Source organism: Globicephala melas, chromosome 4 (assembly GCF_963455315.2).
Source record: "Globicephala melas chromosome 4, mGloMel1.2, whole genome shotgun sequence".
In the NCBI taxonomy this organism is placed as follows: domain Eukaryota; kingdom Metazoa; phylum Chordata; class Mammalia; order Artiodactyla; family Delphinidae; genus Globicephala; species Globicephala melas.
In genome coordinates this window covers 1698635-1723383 of record NC_083317.1, presented here as the reverse complement: position 1 = coordinate 1723383, position 24749 = coordinate 1698635, and the positions used below count along the sequence as shown (strand labels likewise).

Sequence of the window (24749 nt, the reverse complement as noted above, 5' to 3'; positions counted from 1 at the left end):
CACACACAGCCGACTGCCCTTCTTTTCCGACCCCCTGTCCCCAGTGAACGGTCCCTGCCCTGTTTCTGAGTGCCAGGGAGGCTGGAGGTGGAGAGAGAGAGGGAGAGATGGTTGAGGCATGTGGGTGCCCCCCCGGTCTTCTCTCTAGTTTTCCTTGGAACATTCCAGGCTGTTACTCTTCCCCAGTCTCTGCCACTGGGACCCCTTCTCCCCTCTAGAGCCCAGCCTAGCCCCTCACCCCCATCCTGGGGGCTGGGCCGGGTGTGTGTGTCCTCAGGTCTGCTGAGCTCGGGCTCCCAGGCCCTTTGGGCCGTCCCAGGGTCTTGGGCTCTGAGGTCAGCCGTCCTGGGTGCCAGCTGACCTGGGGTGGTGACCGACTGAGGGGAGCCCCCATGTCGTGCAGACGGAGTTCCTTATCTACAGCCCGCCCTTCTACACGGCCGACAGGAAAAACAAGGACCTGGTGGACCCTGTGGGGGAGTGAGTGCCCTGCTTCCCGCCTGGACGGGTGGCCCGTCCTCCCTGGGGGCTGGGCCATGCTGGGAGGGCTGCGGCCGGGGAGGGGCCCTCGTGGTGGACCCCCTGAGGGCTCACCACGGCCGCTCTGCATCCCACCATCTTTGTCGGGGATGCGACCTCTCCTCTCGCTCCCAGCGCCCTGGAGCCTCTGTCCAGGATCAACTACAACGCGGTGGATGGATGCTTGGACCGGCGCAGCTTCCATGGGGTCTACACTGTGCAGGATGGGCTCCCTCTGTGAGTGCAGCCTGGCCCTTCTCCGCGGCCTCTGGGGGTTTCCTTCTGGGGTCAGGTTTCCTCTCCGGCAATGTGGGCGCTTTTCTGATAAAAACAAACAAAATACGGAAGAAAAGAAACACCCACATAAGGCGTTTCCTTCGTGGGGAGGCGGGGGCCGTGGGCTGGTCCCGCTGGCCTGGGCGCTGCGCCCTCGTCCCCCGATGTAACCTTTACGGCTTCCGTTCCTGTGGTGTGGAAATGGGGTAAGACGTGGACCGCCCGGCTGCCAGCTGCACCGATCGTGAGAATGAAGCGGGGGAGCTGTTAAAGGGCCCCTGGGGTTACGTGTAGGGGACGGAGGTGTTTCCAGGTCTGTTCTCTGTAGGGACGGGCACTGAGCCCCACTGTACAGGTGAAGAATCAGCATAAAGATGTCAGGTGACCCATGGCGTCAGGCCCAGCAAGCACTTAGTGGACGCCTACTGTGAGCCAGCCTGGGGTTTGGAGGTCAGAGGGCCTCCTCTGATGGGGTTTGCTAGGGAAGCAGCACCACAGGGCGGAGGCCGAGGGAGGGGCAGTCAGCATCTGCGGAGGGACCACAGGTGGCCAGGACGTGGGGGCTCCATGAGCAGGCGGTCGTTGAGGGCACCTGGGGGAGGAGGTGTGTGGTGGGCCTCTGGGGAAGGTTCTGGAACAGGGAGCAGAGGCTGTGGAAGGAGGTGGTGGGAGATGGGTGGGGCAGGAGAACAGACGTGTCCAGGAGCGTCTCCAGCCCTGGACAGGGGAGGGGACTAGGGGGACGTGGTGTTCAGGACGAGAGCAGGACGGAGTGTCACGGCGGGGCTGGGGGAACCGTCGGGTGCCAGGTCACAGGCCGGCTGAGGCCCTCGGACGCAGCACGATGGTCGGTCAGGCGCTCTCTTGGGGGGTCTGCGGTGGGGCTGGGCTTCTGCTCCCAAGAAGACTCCTTTCCTTTCCAACTCACGCCAAGGTGACCTGAAGCCTTGGAGTCCCCCAGGGACAGGATTCGGGGTGGACAGCCCCAGTGGGTGATGCGGAGTCAGCCAGACCGGTCAAGGGGCCCGTGGGTGTCGGGGGTCCTCTCCAGGACTCTATACGGTGGCCTCCTCCCTGCTCCCGTCCATCCTGGGCCGGGGCAGGTGTGGGCGGCACCGGCACGTGCCCCGTCAGAGGCCCCGCCTGCTGCCGCGGCCTGGCTCTCCAGCTGCAGGCGGCAGGCTGAGCAGACCCCTGTCCGTCCAGGAACCCCATGGGCCGCACAGGGCTGCGCGGGCGCGGGGACCTCAGCTGCTTTGGCCCCAACCACACGCTGCAGCCCGTGGTCACCCGGTGAGTAGCCCCGGATGAGCACACAGCGTGCGCCACGCGCCCTACCCCGTAGTGGCCTGGATAAGCACGGGCGCGCCCCAAAACACAGGGCAGGAGTGTCTATGCCCCTAGGAAAGCCCAGGCCCTTCCTGCCCCCAGGCTGCCCTCCTTTCCCTGTGGGTCCCCCTCCCTCAGAGGCCCCTTGGGGGAGGGACAAAGCCAGGGCCAGGGCTCACTGCGCGGACAAAATGAAAGTGCATATCCATCTACCCGTCATTTCCAAAGAGTCCCGGGGTGGAAGGGCTGGGTCCAGGGCGCGTGCTGCGTTAAGGCTTTTGATAGAAAAATACGCTCCCAAAAGGCCTACCCGTTCTAGTCAGACCAGCAGTCATGGGAGCGGTGGTTACTATCTCTGTGCCCCTGGAGCAGGTGCTCAGGAGTGGGGGGTGCCTTGGCCTCCCCCGCAGCGGGGGAGGGGCTGACATCAGACCGTCCCTCCTGCAGCTGGAGGCGGAACCAGGACGGCGCCATCTGCAGGAAGGGCATAAAGAAGATGCTGGAGGTGCTGGTGGTGAAGCGCTCCCTCTCAGAGCACTGGGTGCTGCCCGGGGTGAGCCCGCGCCCGCCGTCCCGGGGCCCTGCGCGCCTTTGTGCGTTCCACCCAGCGAAGGAGCACCACCCGCCTGTGGTCGCTGCCCTGCACGGCTCAGACTCGATCCTTGGTTCTGAATGACAGAGGCCGGTCCTTGCCTTTTAGAGGGAATTCTCCCTCCTAGTACCTTGTTTTGCGGTTGTGAAAATGGGTTCAGGGGCTCTTCGGAGTGTAAGCACTAATTGAGCATGTACTGCATCCCGGGGGGCACCAGGCCCAGGGCTGGGGCTGCCTCGGAGGCTAGACTGGGTCTCCCTGCAGGGCTCAGGGGTTGGGGTCAGACGCGGCTCCCAGGTGGGTGTCTCAGGCGCGCACCTGCCCCTAGCCCTGGGGCCCGAGCTGAGCCTGGGGCTGGGGACGGGGGTGCACAGGCCCTCAGCTCAAGGGCAGCAGCTCCTTGCAGGACTGAAGGCCGGCGTGCACCCCAGAGGCCTTGTGGTGACAGAATTGGGGTATGGAAGGCCCTGGGCCTGTCCTATCCAAGCAGGCCCAACCGCTCAGATTCTGACCCGTCAATCTGCCCTCTGCCCCCCACGACCCTGTCACTGCTCTGGGGTTGGAGTAGGCTGACCCTGGCAGGAGGACCGTGTCGCCCACCAGGCCCCCGGCTGGTCTCTGGGTGCAGCTCTGTCCGGGGTCCCCTCCTCTGAGCCTGTACCCGGGAGTCCGTGATTCGCCCAGCTCAGCAAGAGGCCGTCGGGTTTCCCCACCACCCACCCAGTGGCCCAGCAGCTGCTCTGCTGTGACAGCAAGTTAATGGGTGTGTGGGGGGCAGTGGTGCCACTGAGGGTCTTCAGACCCCAACCAGGATTCCAGGGCCCTGGGCGGCTCTCGTTCCCGCAGCCATAGCCCCTGTGCCCTCGAGCTGAGGGAGCGCGGCTCTGAGCCCAGGCCCGGCCCTCTCCTCCCACGGGTTCTCTGGCAGCATTCAGCCTCCCTCTCTGGCACTTAGGTCTCTCCTGCCGACGGGCATCTTCTGAGCTGTGTCCCTGTGTCCCCGAGAGCCAGCCCCCACCCCCCCAGCGAGGGGCTAGGGCGTCTCCAGGGCCTACGTGGATGGACTTGATGTGGACTGAGAGAGTCCCCTAGATGGATGGAGAGGGGAGTGCGGGTGCAGGCCCGTGTCTGGGGTGTCGGGAGTGGCCGGGAGCCTGGTGTGCGAGAGCAGAGGCTGGACACGGGGACAGGGATGCACGCAGACAGGACACAGCCCAGCTGGTGCGCAGGGTGGTGGAGGTCAGGGGGCTGCCTCCCCACAGTGCCCTGCGCGCCTCAAGGCTGGGCCACCCTCCTGCCCCGCGGGCTGACGTGGACTCTGGGCTCTGGGCAATGTCACTCCAGCCCCGAGGCAGCTGCTGTCAGACACTCGTCCGCCTGTGGCTCCAGGGTGCTGGCCCGCTGCCCACGCTGGGCAGGTGGCCAGAGGAAGCAGGTCCCCAGACAGCCATGCTGACCCGTCCCTTCCTCCCTCTCTGCTCAGGGCTCCCGGGAACCAGGAGAGACGCTGCCCCGGAAGCTGAAGCAGGTCCTCCGGAGAGAGTTCTGGCCTTCCTTCGAGAGCCTGCTGACGCAGGGCATGGAGGTGAGGTCATCTTTCTGCTCTGCTCACACCTGTGCATCTGGGGCCCCAAGGTGCGGGTCGTGACAGCTGCAGGGCGGGCTGCGTGGAGCTAGGGAGCCTCCTGGAGGGACCCACGTGTCCGCGGCTCTGGGCCCCTCGCCTTCTCTCTCTGTCTGGGTTTGCTCCTCCCGAGATCAAGTGGGGGGCCACAGCCTCTGCCACCCTGGGGCCGGGGCACGCCTGGTGTCCGGCCCACACTCCCTCTTGCCCTGAGCACAGCTGGGCACAAAGACGTAACTCACTTTTCAGTTAATTTGCAAAGGCCATATTTTTAGGTCCACATTTCCGAATCCACCTCGCTCTTTTTCAGGACCACATAATATTTTGTGCCATGATTTCTTTAAACAGTCCTCCAAGTGGGCATCCGAGTCGTTGCTGGTTCTGTCTCTGCGGCGTCTCAGGACGCAATGGGCAATGGCTGATGTTTGCGGTTTTGCCCTACAAACCAAGCAGTTTCACAGGCTCATCCCCTGCAGCCCCACAGGGAGCACTGCCATCTCTCTTTTCTCTGCTCTGTAGAAATAAACTTCTTTATTTGTTGAGGTAAAATCCAAACAACAGAAAAGGAACCACTTTGAAGTGAGCAGTTCAGTGGTATTTAGTACACAGACGGCGTGGTGTGGTCACCACCTCTGTCTGGTTCCAGAACATTCCATCACCCCAAAAGGAAGCCCATACCCGTCGGCAGTCACTCCCTTCTCTCCCCCGCCCCGGGCACCCGCGAGGCTGCTTTCGGTCTCTGTGGGTTTGCCTGCTCTGGACGGTTATTATAGGTGGAATCACACAGCGTGCAGCCTCTGGTGTCTGGCTTCTTTCACTTTGCGTAATGTTTTGAGGTCCACTGACCCTTTTTAATCCTCCCAAAGACAGTCGAGGCAGGTCTGGGTAGCAGGCCAGAGACCAGAAGGGAGATGAGTGAGGCTGTGGGTCCCCACGATGTGTCAGTCAGGCTGAAGGTGGTGTTGGGGGCAGGTGGATGGGGTGAGGGAGAGCCAGGAGGGGCTTGGGTGCAGTGGACAGCTGTGCTCAGAGCATCCCAGACCCGGACCGGTTGCAGAGAAAGCATGGGGCCCCTTCCTCTGGGAGAAAGCCGGGGGCCTCAGGGGTCCATCAGGCGAAACAGCTCACACCTGTGCTGCCTCCCAGGTGTACAAAGGGTACGTGGATGACCCAAGGAACACGGACAACGCCTGGATCGAGACGGTGGCCGTGAGCGTCCACTTTCCAGACCAGAGCGACGTGGAGCTGAAGAGGCTGAACTCTGTATGTGGCCTGGGTCTCAGGCTCTGAGGAATGGGGGGACCGGGGGATCAGTGCTCCAGAGAGCCTCGGGGTCTATAGGGAGGGGTCTGAGGGGTTCCGGGGCCTGGGGCCAGAGCTGGCCAGGACCAGAGAGTGGGAGCTGCGTGGGTCAGAGTTGTGCCCAGAGGGTACCAAGGGGGCATCCGGGAGAGGCCAGAGGGCAGCAGAAGGTGGCTGGGGCACAGTCGGGGCTGGCCAGGAACGCTGGGGGCCTCCAGGCTCACACCCAGGGGAGGCTGGTTCCAGCACTTATGTGGGGTTGCCATCCCCAGTACTTAGATCAGTCCTACGTATCCCTAATCCAGAACTGGGACCAGGAAGTCCCAGGGAACAAAACCCGGGCTGTGTCTGCAGACAGAAAACCCCAGAACAAGGCTGCACCTCTTCTCTCTCCTCCTTCAAGGGTTTTTAAGGCTTTGTGGGCATTTTCTGATTCGTGCCTGTGCAGCAGAAGGATAAAGCACGCGGCCATTGGCCAGGCCTGTGGCAGGGCCAGGAGCCAGGCCGTGGGGCCCCCGTCACCCCCTGACGTCTGTAGTCTCGGGGTGTCTGGGTGGGGGCAGGGCCGGCTCAGGAGGGAGTCAGGATCTTACCCCTGTCCTCGCAGCACCTGTACTCCTGCGATGCGGGGGTGTCCATCCGGTGGCAGGTGGTGGACGAGCGCATCCCTCTGTACGCCAACCACAAGGCCATCCTCCAGAAGGTGGCCGCCTTGTTCGGGGCCTACTACTAGCCTGGGGACGCAGCCGGGCAGCTCTGCAGGGGCCGGCAGAGCTGCTCCACCCACGGCCCGCCCGGATCAGCAGCCCCTCTTGCCCAGCTGTTGAACTGGGAGGCTTCGGGGTGCCCTGGGAGGAGAGCTGAGCAGGGAGCAGGTGGACTCCGGCCACGAGGCAGGGCCTCAGGGTTGAGGTGGCCACGGGGACTCCACCAGCCAACACTGCTTCTCCCGAGCCTGCTGGCGGCCAGTGGACACCCTCCTGGCCACATCCTGTGAGCAGCATGTCCACCATCAGAGGCATCTCCACCCAAGCCTGGCACCTCCTGGAGAGTCGGGGTTCCCCTGTGGCCTCCTGCTCAGGCCCACACCCCCGAGAGGGCCTCCACCGGGACCTAACTCAGCCCCTTGCCTGGCCTGGGGCGGGGCACCATGGGACCCATCTCCCTTGGCTGTCAGGGCTGAGCCCCTTAGCAGCGCAGGACGTGCAGGCAAGCTCCGGCCTCCTCCCGAAATGCACACGTCTCTGCCTGTGTGCTGCCCCGGGACCCAGGCGGGGAGGACGCAGACGCCCCGTGCGGGCGGGGGCTCTCCTGCACATGGTGCCCCCAACCCCCACCCTGAGATCCCGGGAGGAGCGGGCGGTAGGTGTGGACTGAGGGGCCACCCAGTTCAGCATCAGCGACTCAGGCCATCAGGAGCCGTGGAATGTTGTGAAAACCCCACATTAAATCCGCTTTCCTACACCAGCCTCGCCCGCCTCTTCTGTGATTCCCTCAAATAAAGTTATAGACACAAGCAGTGGTCAAGGGCCTGTGTCTGGGTCACCAAGACCTCACCCAGCCCACAGCCAAGCTTCCTGGGGCCTGAGGGGGTCTCCTGTGGACAGCCTGCAGCCCCTCCGGTCCAAACTCATGATTTCTCCTCCAATCAACACCCCCCCCAACACACACACACACACACACACACACACACACACACACACTACCTCTTCCTCATTTCCTAGACCCCGGCTCTGGCCCCCAGCTTGGGACTCAGCCCCTTGCGCTTCCCCCCTGGCCCCCTACCCTGCAGGCGCTCAGCCACTGTGGGGGCCTTGGTTTTTTATCTAGAATCTCATATCCAGCCAAACTAGTGTTCACGTGGCAGCACCAAACAAAGACCTTTTAGAAGCATAAGGACCCAGAAAGTGTGTTCCTCATGCACCCTTTCTGAAAGAATTTCACAAAGATGAATTACAGAAAAGCAAAACACACTGTCTTGGTCAGCTTGGGCTGCAGAACAAGGCACCACAGATGGAACATTCACTTTCTCACAGTTCTGGAGGCTGGGAGTGGGGGGTCAAGGTGTGGGCAGGGTGGTTCCTGGTGAGGGCTCTCCCCTGCTTGGCCACAGCCACCTTGAACTCTGTCCTCAGGTGACCTTTCCTTGGAGTGTGCAGGAGAGAGGTGGGGAGCTCTGGTTCTTCTCTTATAGGGGCACTAATTCTATCAAGTCAGGGCCCCACCCTTATGACCTCATTTAACCCTACTTCCTTAGAGGTCCTCCCTCCAAATGCAGTCACACTGGGGATTATGGCTTCAATGTAGGAATTTTGGGGAGGGACAAAAACATTTAGTCCAACACACACACACACACACACACACACACATGCATGCATGCACAGACTGAGCTCTGTGGAAGCAAAGGAACCAGTAAATGTAGGGCCAAGTCCTGCCATTGTTGAGGCATAATATAAAAAGAAAATTTAATGATAGCTTCTTGTTGAAACCCCAGCTGGTCTCCCTGGGAGCCGGCAGGAGAACAAACGCAGAGAATCCAAGTGCAGCGCAGGTCTCCTCTTGCTCATGAGGAAGAAATAGATACTGACCGGGCATAGCGCTGGGAGAGAAACGCAGGCGGTGGGACCTGTAAGTGTATCTATCACAGGCCCAGGGTGACCTCCAGAGGATAGAAAGAGAGGAATAATGTCAAACCACCGGAGGAAACAAAAGGAACGACCAAATCAAGGAAAGAAAAAATATCAATAGAAGATGGTTCACATAGAATAAAATGGCAGGAAGCAATTATGGCACAAATTGTGAGTCATATTGGGATAAAAACTAAATTAAAAAATTTCTTTTCTTTACTATATGTTTTTCTCTATCACCCAAAAGACACATGTACTAGATGACAGCACAAGGGATGCATCCTAGCAAACACTCCCAGAAGGAACACTGGGGAGACAGGTCCAGCAGAGGACAGAGCCCAAGGCTCGAGTTTGTCCTTTTAAGGACAAAGGGGAATATTTGAGTGGGAAAAGGTATAAGTCCTTTAAGAAGGTAGCACTTCTGTGAACTGCTCTCCACCTAGAACAATACCTTTTTAAATATATAATACAAAATTGATAGAAATTCATGGAGAAATGGGCAAATTCACAGTAATGTTTGAGACTTTTCTCTCAGAAATCAAGGAATCAAGGAGTAAAAGAAAAATAGGGCGGAATTTGAATAACGCAGTCAACAGGATTGAGGTCACTCTGTGTGGCGTGTGTGTGCATGTTTACCTACGTACTATGCGTGTGTGTATTTCTCTATAAATACATATTATATACACATATATTATGCATAACTTGCACATACATGTGTTTATGTGTAAGTCGTGTGCAATGTTTCTAGGTACAATGTGTGTAATGTATATGCATATTGGCAGAGTAAATGACGTGTAATACGCACATATATGTACACACAGTCTATGGCGTGTGTGTCATTCTGTACCCACCACCACAACAACATGGCCCGGAAGAGACACATGGTTCTCAGACACGGAACATTCACAGAAGTGGGCGTGCATCACACCCAGCAAGTGTGTGGATCTCGGCAAGTCTCCAAGGGAGCTCCATCGCTGAGGCCACGCTCGGCTCACAGCTTCCGAAGCGTTATGTTAGAACGCAGCTGTGCCCCGGAAGAGGACGTGGTTCCAGGTGCCTTCCCGGGACGTGAGTGACCAGTCCCCTGACCACTGGAAGGGAGCTGAGGCGGCGTCGGGCAAGGCCACTGCGGCGCCCCACCCTCTGCCCTCCCTGGTGGGGGGCTTCCGTCCTCACTCCGGAGCCTCTAGTTTCAGGGCAGGAGGACCAATGGGGAGCGGCAGTGTCTCTGTGGGGAGAGCAGTTGCTGTCCCCGAGCCTCTGGTTGGCAGTAGGTCCAGGGCCACCCCTGCCGCTCGGGATTTGGGGCAAGTGAGGCCTGCGGGCTGGGTGCCGCATGTGATTCCACGCCGTCCACCTCCCGCCCGAGACCTGCACCCTCCTGGGGAGCAGCCAGAGCCAGACAGTGAGAGTCCCAGGTCCCAGCCCAGGGCTGGGGCTGAAAGTCTCGGGAGGGAACAGCTAAGACCCTAAATGCACTTATCTGAAAATGAAAAGAGTGAAAGTAGGGCTTCCCCGGTGGCGCAGTGGTTGAGAGTCCGCCTGCCGATGCAGGGGACACGGGTTCGTGCCCCGGTCCGGGAGCATCCCACATGCCGCGGAGAGGCTGGGCCCGTGAGCCATGGCCGCTGAGCCTGCGCGTCCGGAGCCTGTGCTCCGCAACGGGAGAGGCCACAACAGTGAGAGGCCCATGTACCACAAAAAAAAAAAAAAGTGAAAGTAAATTATCTGAGATTATGACTCAAGAAGCTCAAAAAATAGCTACAGCATCAATCTAGGGGCTCAGGCAGGGACCAAGTCAGCATTTAATGAGCGGGAAAAAGTGAGAACTGGCATGTGGTGAATATATTCAGAACTCGGCTCTTGAAAAAGGGCAACAAAGTGGACAAAACTTGGAGAAGAGGAAGAGTGAGAGACCTGGGCGGGGGACTGTGTGCTGGGGCGGGGGGGGGGGGGCGGGGGCGAGGGAGACTGCCCTGGAACCCAGAACTACTAGATAAGGTGCAGGTGGCCTCCACTTCCCTGGGAAATGGGCCGCCCTCTGCTCCCACACTGAGGCGTGAGGCCCTTTGGTTCCGAAGGGCTTCGGGAAGGGCGCGGGGGGCTGGGCCCTAGCTGCTCAGGCCCAGTGCTCGGGAAACCCTCGAGGGGAACCAACGTCAGGGCTTTTCGATCCAGGAATTCCGGGAGATCCAGGGAGTGTAGGAGGAGGCCGAGTCTGTCCCAAGCTGCTGCGGGTAACGTTGCCCAAGGCAATCCATCCATCAAGGCTCGTTGGTGAGCTCAGGCCCTGCTTTTGTGGTGCTGGGCAGCGAGCGGGCTCTGTCAGGTGCTCTGGGTCCAGCCCCTACCCACGAGCTGGCTGCAGTCAGCAGAGCCTGGCCGGCCTGGGGTTCTGTCTGAGGGTCCCCACGGCTGCACGAGGGCAGGAGGCAGGGCGGCTGAGGGCCACGCTGCTGACTGTGGACGGGCAGGTGGGGGAGCAGGGCGGTGAGCACACAGCTAGACGGCCGGCCACGCCGCAAGGATGGCCCGGTCCCAGGCTTCTCTGAGGTGTCTTTGTGGGCAGGCAAGGTTTCGGCCTTGCCAGGATGTTTTATTCATCCCCACCATAGTGGCTGCAGCAGGCTCTGCTCCCTCCCACCCCCTCCCCAGGGAGGTGCACGCAGACCTTGCTAGCAAAGCAGCCTGCCTGATGGGAAGCAATTAACCAGCGGGAGCATCGTGCTTTCTCCCTGGAGTCAGAAGGCCTGGGTTCTAGGTGGATAAATGGGTGATGCAATCAGCACGGAGCCCAGTCACATCTATAAGGGCAGCTAAGTGGGCAGACCACGTGGCCAGGATGGCATTAGAAGGTTTCTGGTATTTCTGAGAGCAGGCTCGTGGTCTGGAGTAGACAGTGAGCCAGGCTCTCGCGTGGCCCTGCGGCCTGGACCCGGCCGGCTGCCAGCACCTTCAGTGGAGACGCCGACGTCATCAGCTAGTGAGGCCACGGACCAGTGAGGTGCAGGAGGGCAACACTGCACCTGAACGGACCCAGCCATCATTCTATCCATCACCTACACGCGCAACCACCTGGGAACGCACACGTGGCCAGCACACCATTGTTTTCTTTTATTGAGGAGTTACACGCCCTCAGTCGCCCGCCCACATCTGAAGTGTGAGCAGCTTGGTGGGTTTTTTACTTATGTTGACGACCAGCACCCAGATCAAGACACAGAACGTGCAGCCCCAGCAGCCCCCTCGCACCTCCTCCCCGTCCCTGCCTCCACCACCTGATCTTGACCTTTCCATAAACAGAAGCCACAGCATGAACTCGAGTGTCTGTCCCTCCCCCCACTGCATAATGTCTGTACTTTTGGGTGGTGACCACATTCATGTGTTTAACTTAAATATTAAAAATATTCCATAATTTGGGGCTCCCCCTTCAATCTACTCTACAATAACATAGCGGCAGCTGCACGGCTCGTCTTATTTATATCCCTTTAAAAGACTGTTGATGGTAAGATTGGAGGGGCTCCTACCCACGTGGATGTCCACTGCACGGCCGGGGACGGGCACACCCTGCAGGGCTCCCACCCTACGCGGCAGGTGGTCTGATGTGACCTGACGCGGTCTGTGATGAGAAGTGACAGCTGACACCACCCCCTAAAGTGGCCACTGGCATAGCAGTGAAGAGTCCCAGCTAGGAGTCAACTAGAGGGAGAAAATGGGCTCAAAAAGGACTCAGTCCGGAAGAAGGCAGGAAAAGAGGAAAAGGAAACAGAGCAGAGGGACAAATGGGGCAGAAACAGAGGACAGACGGGAGCTCACGGTTCCCGTCACCCTGTGGATGTGGGTTACCAAGCCATCACCTGCACCACCAGCCTTATTGTGCGCCCCGTTTCCCCACTGTGCCCGGGGATATTCCAGGATCCCACATCCCATTTAGTTGCCATTTCTTGTCTTTTACGATCTCTCCATTTTGGAAGAGTACTGATCAGTCACTTTGTAAAAAGTGCCTTTCAATTTGGGTATGTCTGACGTGTTCCCACGATTGGAAAGAGATCGTGCGTTTTGGGCAAGAATACCATGGCAGTGATGCTGTGTCTTTCTCAGCCCGTGGTGTCAAGGGCTACATGATGTCAGTCTGTATTATTACTGATGATATTAACCTTGGACACATATGTAAGGTAGTTTCTGCTGGGTTTCTTCACTGTAAAGCTATTATTTTTTCCCTTTGCAGTTAATATATGGAGGATGAAACTTTGATGCCATGGAAATCCTGAAGGAAACTAAAGACATAGGAGGGGGGAGGGGTAAATGGGGAGATTGGGACTGACATATACACACTACTATATATAAAACGGGTAACTAATAAGAACCTGCTCTGGGCTTCCCTGGTGGCACAGTGGTTGAGAATCTGCCTGCTAATGCAGGGGACACGGGTTTGAGCCCTGGTCTGGGAAGATCACACATGCCGCGGAGCAGCTAGGCCCGCAAGCCACAACTACTGAGACTGCGCGTCTGGAGCCTGTGCTCCGCAACAAGAGAGGCCGAGATAGTGAGAGGCCCGCGCACCGCGATGAAGAGTGGCCCCCGCTTGCCACAACTAGAGAAATCTCTCGCACAGAAATGAAGACCCAACACAGCCAAAAATAAATAAATAAACAAACGTGGGGTTTAAAAAAAAAAGAAAAAGAAAGAAAAAAGAATATTATTAGAAAAAAAGAAAAAAAGAACCTGCTCTATAGCACAGGGAACTCTACTCAATACTCTGTAATGCCCTATATGGGAAAAGATTTGATATACGTATATGTATAACTGATTCACTTTGCTGTACACCTGAAACTAACACAACATTGTAAATCAACTATACTCCAATAAAAATATTTTTTAAAAAGACATAGGAGGTTAAAAGCAAAAGGATGGAGGAAGATATCCCATATCTTATCCCATATCTTATCCCATACGCTAACCCATCAGAACAGAGAGCTGGAGTGGCTGTTAGTGTCAGAAAAGTAGAATTCAAGGCAAAGAATCTGGGGATAAGGAGGCTCTTTTCATAATGATAAAGTGGTTGATTAATCAAGAGGACATACTAATTCGAATATAAGCCTTCAAAATGCGTGAAACAAAAAATGATAGAACTGCAAGGAGTGACAGACAGATCTCAGGAACCTCAACACACCTCTGTCGATAATTAAGAAGCAAGTAGATGGAAAATCGGTAATCATACCGTCAGCAGACTTGACTTCACCAATATTTATAGAATATTCCTCTGAGCAACAGAACACATATTTAAGTACACACATAACAATTTTTAACATGGGCCATATTCTGGTCCTTAAAATGAGTCTAAATAAGTTTAAAAGGATCTGACACATACAGTGTATGTTCTCTAACAACAATGGATCTAAATTAATAATCAAATGCAGAATAATCTCTGCAAAATCCTCAAATATCTGGAAATGAAATAACGTCCTTCCAAACCCATGGGTCAAAAAGATATCAAAAGGTGTATTTGCAAATATTTCAAACTTAATGAATATGAAAATACAACATAGAGTTTTTGGGACACAGCTAGAGCAAGACTTGGAAATTCATACGCCTACGCAGGCATAACTTGTCTTACTGCGCTTTGCTTTATTGCACTTTGCAGATATTGTGTCTCTTACAAATTGAAGGTTTGTGGCAACCCTGAGTCGAGCAAGTCTATTGGCACCATTTTTTCCAACAGCATTTGTTCACTTCGTATCTCTCCGTAACATTTTGGTAATTCTTTTGATATTTCAAACTTTTTCATTGTTATTACATCTGTTATGGTGATCAGCGATCAGTAATCTTTGGTGCTACTACTAGACGATGGTTAACGTTTTTTTTAGCAATAAAACATTTTAAAATTAAGTTATATAAATTTTTTTAGACATAATGCTATTGCACACTTCATAGACTACAGTATAGTGTAAACATAAGTTTTATATGTACTGGGAAACCAAAACTTTAAGCGACTCGTTTTATCTTGATATTCACTTTATTGCAGTAGTCTGGACCTGAACCTGCAATATCTCCAAGATATGCCTATACTAGAGAATAAGAAAGCTCTCAAATCAGTGAGCTCATCTTCCTCCTTAAGATACTAGAAAAAGAAAAGAAAATTAATGTAAGTAAAAGATTAGAGTAGAAGTCAATGGAAAAAAGAAAAGGAAAAAAATAGAGAAATCTATGAAACTAAGAACTGGTTCTTTGAGATTATCAATAAAATTGACACACTTCCATACTGACTGGTCAGTAAAAGGAAAGAGAGAAGACACAAAGCACCAACATCAGGAATGAAAGAGGTGACATCACTTCATACTCTATATTGAAAGGATGAGCAATTTTATGCTGATAAATTCAACAGATTTGATGAAATGGGCAATTCCTTGAGAGATGCAAGCTATAACATTCAGTCAAAGAAAAAAATAACCTCAGCAACTCTGTATCTATTAAATAATTCCACAGCATGTAAAAATAATAATACATCATGAGCCAGTGAGATTTATTTCAAGGACACAAGGTTGATTTAACACTTGAAAGTCAATCAGTATAATCCGTCATATTAATAGACTAATAAAAATATTCTTCATAGATGTAGAAAAAAAGTTTGACAAAATCCAACATCCATTCCTGTTAAAAACTCTCAGCAAACTAGTAATCGAAGGATGCTTTCTTATACTGATAAGGACAGCTGCAAAACCCTACAGTCAACATTATTCTTAATGTGAAAGACTGAATGTTTCCCCTTAAGGTCAAGAGGAACAAGGTTATCTGCTGTCACTCCTCCTATTCGGTATTGAACTAGGGCTCTAGCCAGCACAGTTAGGTATGAAAATGAAGTAAAAGACATTCAGGCTGGAAGAAAGCAGTAACACTCTTTTTATTTGCAGATAACGTGACTGTAAATGTAGAAAATCCTAAGGCTTCTATTAAAAAGTTACTAGAACTAATAAGTGAGTTTAGCAAAGTTCAGATCAGTATATAAAAATCTATTTTATTTCTATATATTAGCATTTAACAAAGATAAATTGAACTTAAAATACCATTTACAATAGCATTAAAAAATCAGAGCTAAATCTGACAAAAGATGTGTGAGATCTGTAAACCAAAAACTACAAAACACAAATGAAAGAAATAAAAGAAGCTCTAAATAAATGAGAAGATATACCATGTTCATGGATTGGAATACTCAATATTGTCAAGATGTTAATTCTCTTAAACTGATCTGTAGATTCAATGCAATCCCACACAAAAGCCCACTAGGCTTTTTTGTTTTTGTTTTTAATTTTTGGCTGCACCCCGAGGCATGTGGGATCTTAGCTCCCCGACCAGGTATTGAACCCACACACCCTGCATTGGAAGACACAGTCTTAAACATGGGACTGCTGGGGAAGTCCCCACTAAGCTTTTTGGGTAGAAGTTGTCAAGCTGATTCTAAAATTCATGAGGAAATACAAAGAATCTTGGATGACCAGAAGAACTTTATAGAAAAACAAAGTTGGAAGAATCGTACCTCACACTGTACACCAAAACTAACTCAAAATGGATAATAGACCCAAATGCAAAATATAAGTGCAATATGTAAGATTTCTTACATATGACACCAGAAGAAACACTGATAAATTGGACTTCATCAAAATTAAAAATTTCTCTTTGAAAAACTTTAAAGAGAATGAAAAGACAACCCACAGAATCAGAGAAAATATATACATATCACATATCTGAGAAATATATACATATCACATATCTGGTACAAATCACAAGGAATTCTCAAAACTCAAAATAAGAAAACAACTCAATTAAAAGTGGGTAAAAGATTTGAACAGAACACTTCCTTAAAGATAGACAGCAAATAAACAGATGAAAAGACACTTAAGTCATGAGTGAAGTACAAATTAAAACCACAATGAGATATACCCTTACACACCTATTAGAATATGTAAAATTAAAAAGAGGGACCATACCAAGTGCTGGTGAAGATGTGCAGCATACGCAGCACAGGAATGTAAAATCGTACTGTCACTTGGGCAGTTTCTTAGAAGTTAAAAATAAGCTACTGTATGATCCAGTCATTCCACTCCTAGATATTTACCTAAGAGAAATGAGTATTTCAAACAAAGATTGTACACAATTTTCATATCAGCTCTCTTTGTAATAGCCAACAACTGGAAACAACCCAAATCTCCATGAGCAGGTGAGTGGATATACAAATGGTGGAACATTCCTGCAATGTCTCATTACTCAGCTCCAGAAGGAATAACCATTGATAAACGCATCAGCACCTGGTGAACCAAAATGAATTATGCTGAGTGAGAGAAGCTAGACAAAACGTACACACCCACGATTCCATTTATATAAATTACAGGAAATGCAAACTGATCTAGTGATAGAGCAGATGAGTGCTTGCCTGGTGATGGGGATCAGAGGGGATGGATTGCAAACGGGAAACTCTGGGGTATTTACTATCAATACTTTAAGGTGGTGATGGTTTCACGGGTGTATACAAATGTCAAAATGTATCAAATTTGAATATGTGGTTTACTGTATATCAATTACACCACAGTAAAGCTGTTATAAAAACCCTAAGGTTGGCTCAATCCCCACATTGCCTACGCGCCTTGGACGCCCATGCATGGACCCTAAGACACGAGGTGGAGGAGTGGGGGTGGGGATATGGAGGGTGGGCAGGAAGAGACCCAGGTGGGCGGAGACCTAACTCCATTAACGCTTTGGCAGCCACTGGCACCATACCTGAGACAGACGCTCTGGGGTTTCGCGCTGACCCGAGGGTCTCCAACTTCCCCGCCCCCGCCTCCCACATCCTGGAGCCAGAGCCAGGGGTGGGGCTGGACACGGGCAGGGGCGGGGCTCGGGGGGGGGTCCCCCCACGACCCCGCCCACAGCTCAGGAGACACACTCCTGTCTAAAATCCTGATCCCAGGCCCGACTCACGCCTTCCCACAAGCTAGGCTCCCAGGCCCCGCCCCGTGTAGGCCCCGCCCAAGGCCACACCCTTCGTCCTCAGGACCCCCTCCCCCCATCGTCCAGGCCCCGCCCCACTCAAGACTCCGGCCAGACCTCGCCCTGGCCCCACGGCCCATCTTTAGGCCCCGCGATGTCCTGGCCGCGTCCTGCCATACAAGCTCCGCCCATGCCCCGCCCCTAATTCTCAGGTCCTGCTGTCGTTCAGGCCCCGCCCCGCTCCGGACTCCGCCCCGCCCCACAGCTCCGCCCCAGACTCCGCCCAGGCCCCGCCCCGGGAGCGCAGGCCGAGCCGCGTGTGTACCCAGCGGCCGCGGACTTGGGCGTAGGCCTTCGGGTCGCCGCCGCCCTCCAGGCGTGGCGCCGGCTCGGACTCCAAGCGGCAGAGAGCCTCATGCACAGCAGCCTCCGGACGCGGCCGCGCAGGTAAAGCTCCCGTCTCATCCCGGAGCGTGGACACCCCCGCCCCCGTCCATCCCCCAGCCGGGAGTCCCGGGGGTCCTTAGGGTCCGGAGCCTGGGGATCCCGAGGTCCGAGGTCTGGGGTCCCCCTGGGGCCCGAGCCCCGCCCGCCCAGGCCCCGCGCGGCCCCGCCACTCCACGCCCAGCGCGGGCCGCGCGCCCAGGGCTTGGCTTTTCTCTTTTCTCGTTTCCCTTTTTCAAACATAATTGAAATAAAAGGCGCCGACCGCGATGCCGGTGCGGGTGGCTGTTCCCATTAGGGCCGACAGAGAAGAGCTTTAATGTTATAATTGTCAAAGGGATTGTCACAATTAGCAAAGCGCTGAGCTTCTGACAGCAGCCTAGCCCCGCGGGGATGAGGGTGCCGGCTCGGCTCCCAGCGGTGGCCGGCGGTCGCCCTTGCATTCCAGTTTCTTATGAAAACCCTGCAGCCCAGTCTTCCTGCTTTCCAGCCCTGAGTAGCTAGGAGGGGTGGACTCCCATCACCCCGTGCTGTCCAAGCCCCTGACCCCCAAGGTGTGCAGTGGGTGTGTCCAGGGCAGGGTGGCAGTGTTCTCGGTCGGCTTTGCTGGGCACAACCCCCAGCCAGCAGTCAGCACAGCCTTACTCTTCTGGGTGGCAGTGGGAATATCCAGGAGTAAGTCACAGAGACCCCCCCCCCGGTCAAGTGTGTCCGTTTGGCTGTGATATCTCCCCCAAAGTCAAAGTGTGCCCCCGGGTCCCCAGCCAGGCCACCGCCGGTGACGCTGACTGCTCCTCTCTTTTAGGACCGAAAGAGAACACCGTTCTTCCTGGCACGTGAGGAAGCAGAGTTTCTGTCTGTGTGGGATGGTCCCTTCCGCAGCGGCACCGGGGAGCGGGGAAGCGTGTAGACCGCAGCACTGAGAGCAGCGTGCCATCTGTCCGCAGGTGGTCAGGATGGGCCCCATGGGCAGACAGGGCCCGTCCTCCCTGCCGGTCCCCACGGGAGGCTCTTGCCTCCTGCTTCTCTTCTGCCTGCGGTTGGGTGCCTCTTGCCCGCAGAGCTGCCAGTGCCCTGACCATGCCGGGGCCGTGGCCGTCCATTGCAGTGGGAGGGGCCTGCAGGAGATCCCCAAGGACATCCCCACTGACGCTGTGCTCCTGAAGCTTGATGCCAACAAGATCGCCCGCATCCCCAACGGAGCCTTCCAGCACCTGAACCAGCTGAGAGAGCTGGACTTGTCTCAGAACGCCATCGAGACCATCGGCCCCGCCGCCTTCTCGGGCCTGGCCGGGGGCCTGCGGCTGCTGGACCTGTCTCACAATCACATCCGCAGGATTCCTAAGGACGCGCTGGGCAAGCTCAGCGCCAAGATACGCCTGTCCCACAACCCCCTGCACTGCGAGTGCGCCCTGCAGGAGGCCCTGTGGGAGCTGAAGCTGGACCCTGACTCGGTGGACGAGATCGCCTGCCACACCGCGGTGCAGGAGGAGTACGTGGGGAAGCCGCTCATCCAGGCCCTCGACTCTGGCGTCAGCTTCTGCAGCGTCCACCACAAGACCACCGATGTGGCCATGCTGCTCACCATGTTCGGCTGGTTCGCCATGGTGATCGCCTACGTCGTGTACTACGTGCGCCAGAACCAGGAGGACGCCAGGAGGCACCTGGAGTACCTGAAGTCCCTGCCCAGCACTCCTGTGTCCAAGGACCCCATCAGCCCTGCGCCCTAGCGCCCGATGGCTCGAGCAGGCCGAGGCCCACCTGTCTCCCGTCACTCTTGTAGTAGATGGTGACTGAGTCCCGCCTTCGATGTTCCCCCAGGGAGGGTGACACGGCTGCTTCTGTCCAGCGTTTCACTCTGACAGAGCACTTTCCACAGGACACCTTCAGGTCAGGCAGTTCTGCCATCAGACCCAATGACAGATGGGGACACGGGCTCAGAGAAATGGAAGTGATCCAGCTGGGATGTAAAACCGGGCCGTCCATCCTGAGACGTCCCTTCCGCGCTGGGAGCCTGCCCCGCGGGGCGCCCGCCTCTAAGCCCCCAGCATTCAGAGGAGAAAGGGTGCGTGCCCATGAGTGAGGCTCCCCAAGGAGGTTGGGTGCATTTTGTTGGTTGTAGGCACAGGTCGTCCTGCCCCGTGGAACTGGTTTGCCTTTGCTTCCCCAGTATTTCCTGAACACCTCTAACCACCGGGCTCTTTCCACAGCCAAGTGGTAGAGACCGGATTTTTCTCGGGAGATAAGTGGAACATGTAACCTTTGAACAACTCTGTCAACTTTGTTTATTCTCAGAATGTTTGTTAAGAGTAACACTTGTACCAAAATTTCAGTCCAGTGAGAAGGGAAAAAAAAAAAATAACAACCCAAAACCAAAAAAATTAAACCATGGAGAGAAACCTGAGGAAGGTCCATAGTAGCTCCTCAGGGGGCCGTGTTAGCAGCCTGAGAAGTGTGGCCGGTCCCCGATTCCTGCTCCTGCGGCTGTGGCCCGCCCCAGGGAGCCTGTCATCTTGGGTCGCTCCATGCCTTGCTTTTCTACTCACTAAGCAGCTCCTTTGCAGTGGATGGGAGGACCGACCTCTGTTTCAGGGCTGTTGGACAGGTTGCTTCGTTTCCTCCAGCGACGGGAACTCTGTCTCCTTTTCAGCTTTGCTGACGGGACTCTCAGTGCTACGTTACTGCTCAGTTTTCTTACCTAATTCATGTTCAGGGTAGACTTTACCTCCACCTGTGTAACCCTGATCTGTCTTTCCAGTTTTATTTTTCACGGTCTTTTTGTATGAGTGTTTATATTTTAAACTACTTCAAATATTTTGGGGGGAAGCAAGTCAGGGGTACATTGCTCATGGATCTAAGGTATAAAGGACAGATGCTTAGAAAGGGTAAAGGTCGAGGGAGGTTTGTACTCGGAAAGTGTCACGGGACTGGCAGTGGGGGACACATTTACGCGTTGGCGCAGCGCGTCGCGATTTTTCAGTTGTGGTGCGTTAAAAAACAACCAACAGGGCTTCCCTGGTGGCGCAGTGGTTGACAGTCCGCCTGCCGATGCAGGGGACGCGGGTTCGTGCCCCGATCCGGGAAGATCCCACATGCCGCAGAGCGGCTAGGCCCGTGAGCCATGGCCGCTGAGCCTGCGCTTCCGGAGCCTGTGCTCCGCAACGGGAGAGACCACAGCAGTGAGAGGCCCGTGTACCGCAAAAAAAAAAAAAAAAAAAAAAAACAACCAACAGATGCCGCTGCCCTCCCACACCCCAGCGCCGTGCCTGCGGTCACCGGGGGCACAGCACGCACAGTGTGAACCGGGGGCTCTGTGCTCTGAGTGTGGGGTGGGCCCTTTTCTGCCCACCGCCCAGACCAGGGTGCAGGAGTGGGGGGCAGGGCTCAGATGAGGCTGCGAATGGTGCCGGGGTCCTCAGGAAACCAGCGGCCCACCCACCCTTCCAGTGGGAACTAAAAACGCCGAGCAGCCGGCCTGGGTGCCGGTCCACTCGTGGGACAAACGCCACGGGAGCAGGTACGTGTGGCCGCCGGCTGACCAGCGGGACACGGGCTCTGTGGGTGAATGGGGTCCCCCTTCCCCATGCATCCCGGGGAGCACACAGTGGGGAGAGGGGTCAAGCCGCACAAGGAGCCGTCACCTGGCGGGTTTGCCCGATGGACGTGACCCTGAGTCCCTGGGTCAGGGGAAGAGAGCAGACTGAGGCCTGGATGGAGGGGGGGGCAGATGTCAGGGTCTTGCCGTTGCGGCTCGTGTCCCATAGGTGCCAGCCAGCCTGGGCACTTTGGGGGGCCCTTTCCTTGCTGCCAGGGAACTCTTCATTTGCTCTTACACAGAACCAGCCCAGAGCCTGATGCCAGCCAGATGCTCTTCTGGGGGCGCATGGGGCTTCTTTCCCCCCAGCCTTTGCTGGTACCCAGCGCCCAGCCAGCCTTCCCCCTGGTGTGGGCCTGCCGGGCTCCTGTTCTGCCCTGCTGGGAAGAGGAAGTGGGCCCAGGAGCCCAGAGCACACCCGAGGGCCCACCCCCTCTCATCCCGGGTCCAGAGTCAGGGCGCTGCCGGGCCCCCTGGCCTTTCTGGCCTCCTCGCCCCTCGTGGGGTCTCCCCGGAGAGCATACCTCTCTCCCAAGCCCAGCAGGACCCGGAAGCTCCTTCCTGCTCATGGCAGCTCCCGGCCCTGGTGTCTGGGAGCCCAGCCCTCCCCTTGCCCTTTTCCCCCTCCTCCTCTCCTCTGTCTTCCTCTCCCTTCCCCTAAGGGACTGCTGAAGGCAACGCCCTGCCTGGGCCCACCCGGTTCCTTGCTGCCCTGTGGGAGTGCAGACGCCCATCCCCAGACCCGTGGGCCCTCGGGCTGACCCTCCACCTCCAGCCCAGCACCGATGGGCCGGCATGAACCGGCATCTGCTGTCTTCTAGTTATGTGGAGGCCGGGGTCAAGCCGGGCCCATAGAGGGGGCCCTTGTTGACAGTGGTGGGGACACAGCAAAGGGGGTGCCTCAGTCGGGGGACATGGGTGGCCCCTGGCTGTCATCGCAGTCTAGGTGAGAGGCCTCAAAGAGCTTCGTGCGCACAGCCCCGCTTCTGCAAAGCCCCTCCTGCGTGCGGAGGTAGCACTTCACAGGGTCTGGGGGTCAGGGTGGGATGACTTTGGGGCTGCTTATGGGGCAGAGGGGCGGAGTGAGTGGACCGTCCTGACAGCCACCCAGCTGGGCCTCTCATCCTTCCCATGGGGGCCAGAGGGGAAGGGAGGGACAGTGAGGGGCTCATGGGCCACTTGGGAGCCCGGTCCCCCTGCCCAGCCGCTCTGGGCCGGCGTGAGACTGCTTGCTCTCTTGGTCCCTGCCCTCACCATGGACAGTCCCCTTGGAAACCAGAGCCCCATCCCCGATCCTGACCCTAGGAGGGGACATCCTACATTCACGGCCTCCTGACACCCCACCTCCCTTCCTCTTTGGACTTTGGGGCCCCCAGACACCCACAGTTGCTCCCTTGGGTGGTCCAGCATTGGAGGATGAGCAGGCATACTGCTGAGCCCCCAGCAGAGCCATCCTGACACACACAGGCTGTCCCTGGTGGGCTGGGCTCCCAGCTCTGCTCCAGAAGCACCCCAGGCCCCTCCTCGAGGTCGGCTGCAAGGCCGTAGGAGGGCCTCGAGGCTGGGGCTGGGAGAATGCCTGAAATGGTTCCTCTCCGGGAAGGGCCCCGGTGCAGGAACCAGGGGCTGCCCCCCACCTCGGGGACCCAGTCCCTCAGTCCCCCTGCAGGGAGGGTGGACGACAGTTTTAAATTAGACGCGGGACTGGCGTTAAACCTGGTTGTGTTTTTCTTAGAGGAAAGTTGCTCCAGGGAGGAGGTGGGGCGGAGGGGCGGGGATAAAGGCGGGGGGTGGGGCGGAGGGGCGGGGATAAAGGCGGGAGGTGGGGCGGAGGGGCGGGGATAAAGGCGGGGGTAGACAGCCCTGTGCCGGGTGCTTCCCAGCCTCCCTTGCAGCCCGCTGTCCAAGATGCGTTTGCACGAGACTTGGGTCCTGGACTAAGTTCCCTGGGGAGGAGGCACTGCAGACTGTGGAGGAGATGGAATGTTCTGGACTCGTGGCAGCCCCCCCCCCACCCCATGGCAGGAGCCTGGGGCGGTTTCTGGAGTCGCCTTTCCTGGAGGCTTGGCCCCAAACCCCATTCTACTGTCCTCCCCACCTACCGACTGCGAATCCTCAATAAACGTTTGTGCTTAAGTCCACTGCGGAGGGGCTCTGTTATCTGTGGCTCTGCGACCCGACCCGGGCCGGACCTGCCCTCGCTGCCTACCCTGCCGTGTTGTGGAGCCGCCAGCACTGCAAACCCACAGCTAGAAGAGCCGGGCCAGGGCTGGGGTGCAGGGGGTGCTGGGCCTGCCTGGAGTGGCTCCAACAGGCTCGTGATGGCCGATTGTCAGGTTTTGAGGAATTTTGTGAGTCAGTCGACACCGTGATGACAGCTTGAGGTTGTCCATGGGAGAGTCTTTACTTCAAGGCCATTGACAGCAGCTACAATCGAGACGCCCTCTCCTGCCCCGAGAAGGCTGTTGGCCGTTTGGAGGTTGTTAGCACTGATGCTGGGGTCCCTCAGGGGCACCGCCTGGCACCCGGTGAGCCAGTTCTGCTTTCACATCACCTCGCCCTTCAGGTCAGTTCTGGGGGCAGAGCAGTGGCCCCCCAGGATGTCCAGGTGCTAATCCCGGGAGCCTGTGAAGATTGGAAATGGGCCACCAGCCAAGGAACGCAGGAAGGAACGCAGGAAGGAGCGCAGGAAGGAACGCAGGAAGGAGCGCGGGAAGGAACGCGGGAAGGGACGCGGGAAGGGACGCGGGAAGGAACGCGGGAAGGGACGCGGGAAGGAACGCGGGAAGGAACGCGGGAAGCCCCTAGAAGCTGGAAGAGGCAGGGAATGGATTCTCTTTCGGAGCCTCTGGAAGGAAACAGCCCTGCATACCTTGGTTTTAGCCCAGTGAGACCCGTTTTGGACTCCTGACCTCTAGCATTTTAAGAAAATAAATTGGGGGCTTCCCTGGTGGTGCAGTGGTTGACAGTCCGCCTGCCGATGCAGGGGACACGGGTTCGTGCCCCGGTCCGGGAAGATCCCACATGCCGCGGAGCGGCTGGGCCCGTGAGCCATGGCCGCTGAGTCTGCGCGTCCGGAGCCTGTGCTCCGCAACGGGAGAGGCCACAGCAGTGAGAGGCCCGCGTACCACAAAAAAAATTAAAAATAAAAATAAATAAATAAATAAATTGGTATTGTTTAGGCCACTAAGTGTGTGGTCCTTTGGTACAGCAGCTTCAGGGGACTAACAGTCTCCCCACTGTGAGAGCGGCTGCTGTGCTAGGAGCAGGTGGCCATCTGAGCTCCACGGCTGCCCTGCTCGTTCTCACTGAGTCCAGTTCTGGGGTCAGTACGTGTTTAATGCCTTGGCTGAATGACCAAGAGTGACCCCAGGAGCTCACTTCACCTGTTGGCCTTAGTCCCTTCCCTGCAAGATGGGAGCTACCCTCCCAGACAAAGGGCCATAGTGCGGGGGCCACAGC

General features: G+C 56.2%; 2 protein-coding genes and 1 non-coding gene across 7 annotated transcripts in view; all 3 read left to right on the top strand.

Moving 5' to 3' along the window:
- TRPM2 (transient receptor potential cation channel subfamily M member 2) overlaps positions 1 to 7142 on the top strand; it is a 50003-nt gene extending 42861 nt beyond the window's left edge. For 4 of the 5 annotated variants that reach the window (XM_030835576.2, XM_030835575.2, XM_060297701.1 and 1 more), the window contains exons 27-33: positions 404 to 480; positions 655 to 756; positions 2002 to 2088; positions 2572 to 2677; positions 4200 to 4301; positions 5487 to 5603; positions 6250 to 7141. In XM_030835576.2, coding sequence (XP_030691436.1) covers positions 404 to 480; positions 655 to 756; positions 2002 to 2088; positions 2572 to 2677; positions 4200 to 4301; positions 5487 to 5603; positions 6250 to 6375 — 717 coding nt within the window. In that variant the 3' untranslated portion in view covers positions 6376 to 7141. Of the gene's footprint in view, positions 1 to 403; positions 481 to 654; positions 757 to 2001; positions 2089 to 2571; positions 2678 to 4199; positions 4302 to 5486; positions 5604 to 6249 lie in introns of all 5 variants that reach the window. The other variant, XM_070045409.1, reaches the window with a different exon arrangement.
- LOC115841600 (Z6 small nucleolar RNA) lies at positions 4167 to 4243 on the top strand. The gene has a single exon (XR_004034901.1). It is a non-coding gene; the product is annotated as a Z6 small nucleolar RNA (small nucleolar RNA).
- A 10412-nt stretch (positions 7143 to 17554) lies between the features above and the next one.
- Positions 17555 to 20079, top strand: LRRC3 (leucine rich repeat containing 3). The gene is made up of 2 exons (XM_030835580.2): positions 17555 to 17695; positions 18498 to 20079. Exon 2 carries the CDS (start codon positions 18649 to 18651, stop codon positions 19420 to 19422), a length of 774 nt encoding a protein of 257 aa, XP_030691440.2. The 5' UTR covers positions 17555 to 17695; positions 18498 to 18648; the 3' UTR covers positions 19423 to 20079.
- Positions 20080 to 24749: the final 4670 nt, after the last annotated feature.

Bases quoted from the DNA above. Each gene is read 5' to 3' on its own strand.
- LRRC3 (XM_030835580.2), top strand. From the start codon at position 18,649: ATGGGCCCCATGGGCAGACAGGGCCCGTCCTCCCTGCCGGTCCCCACG.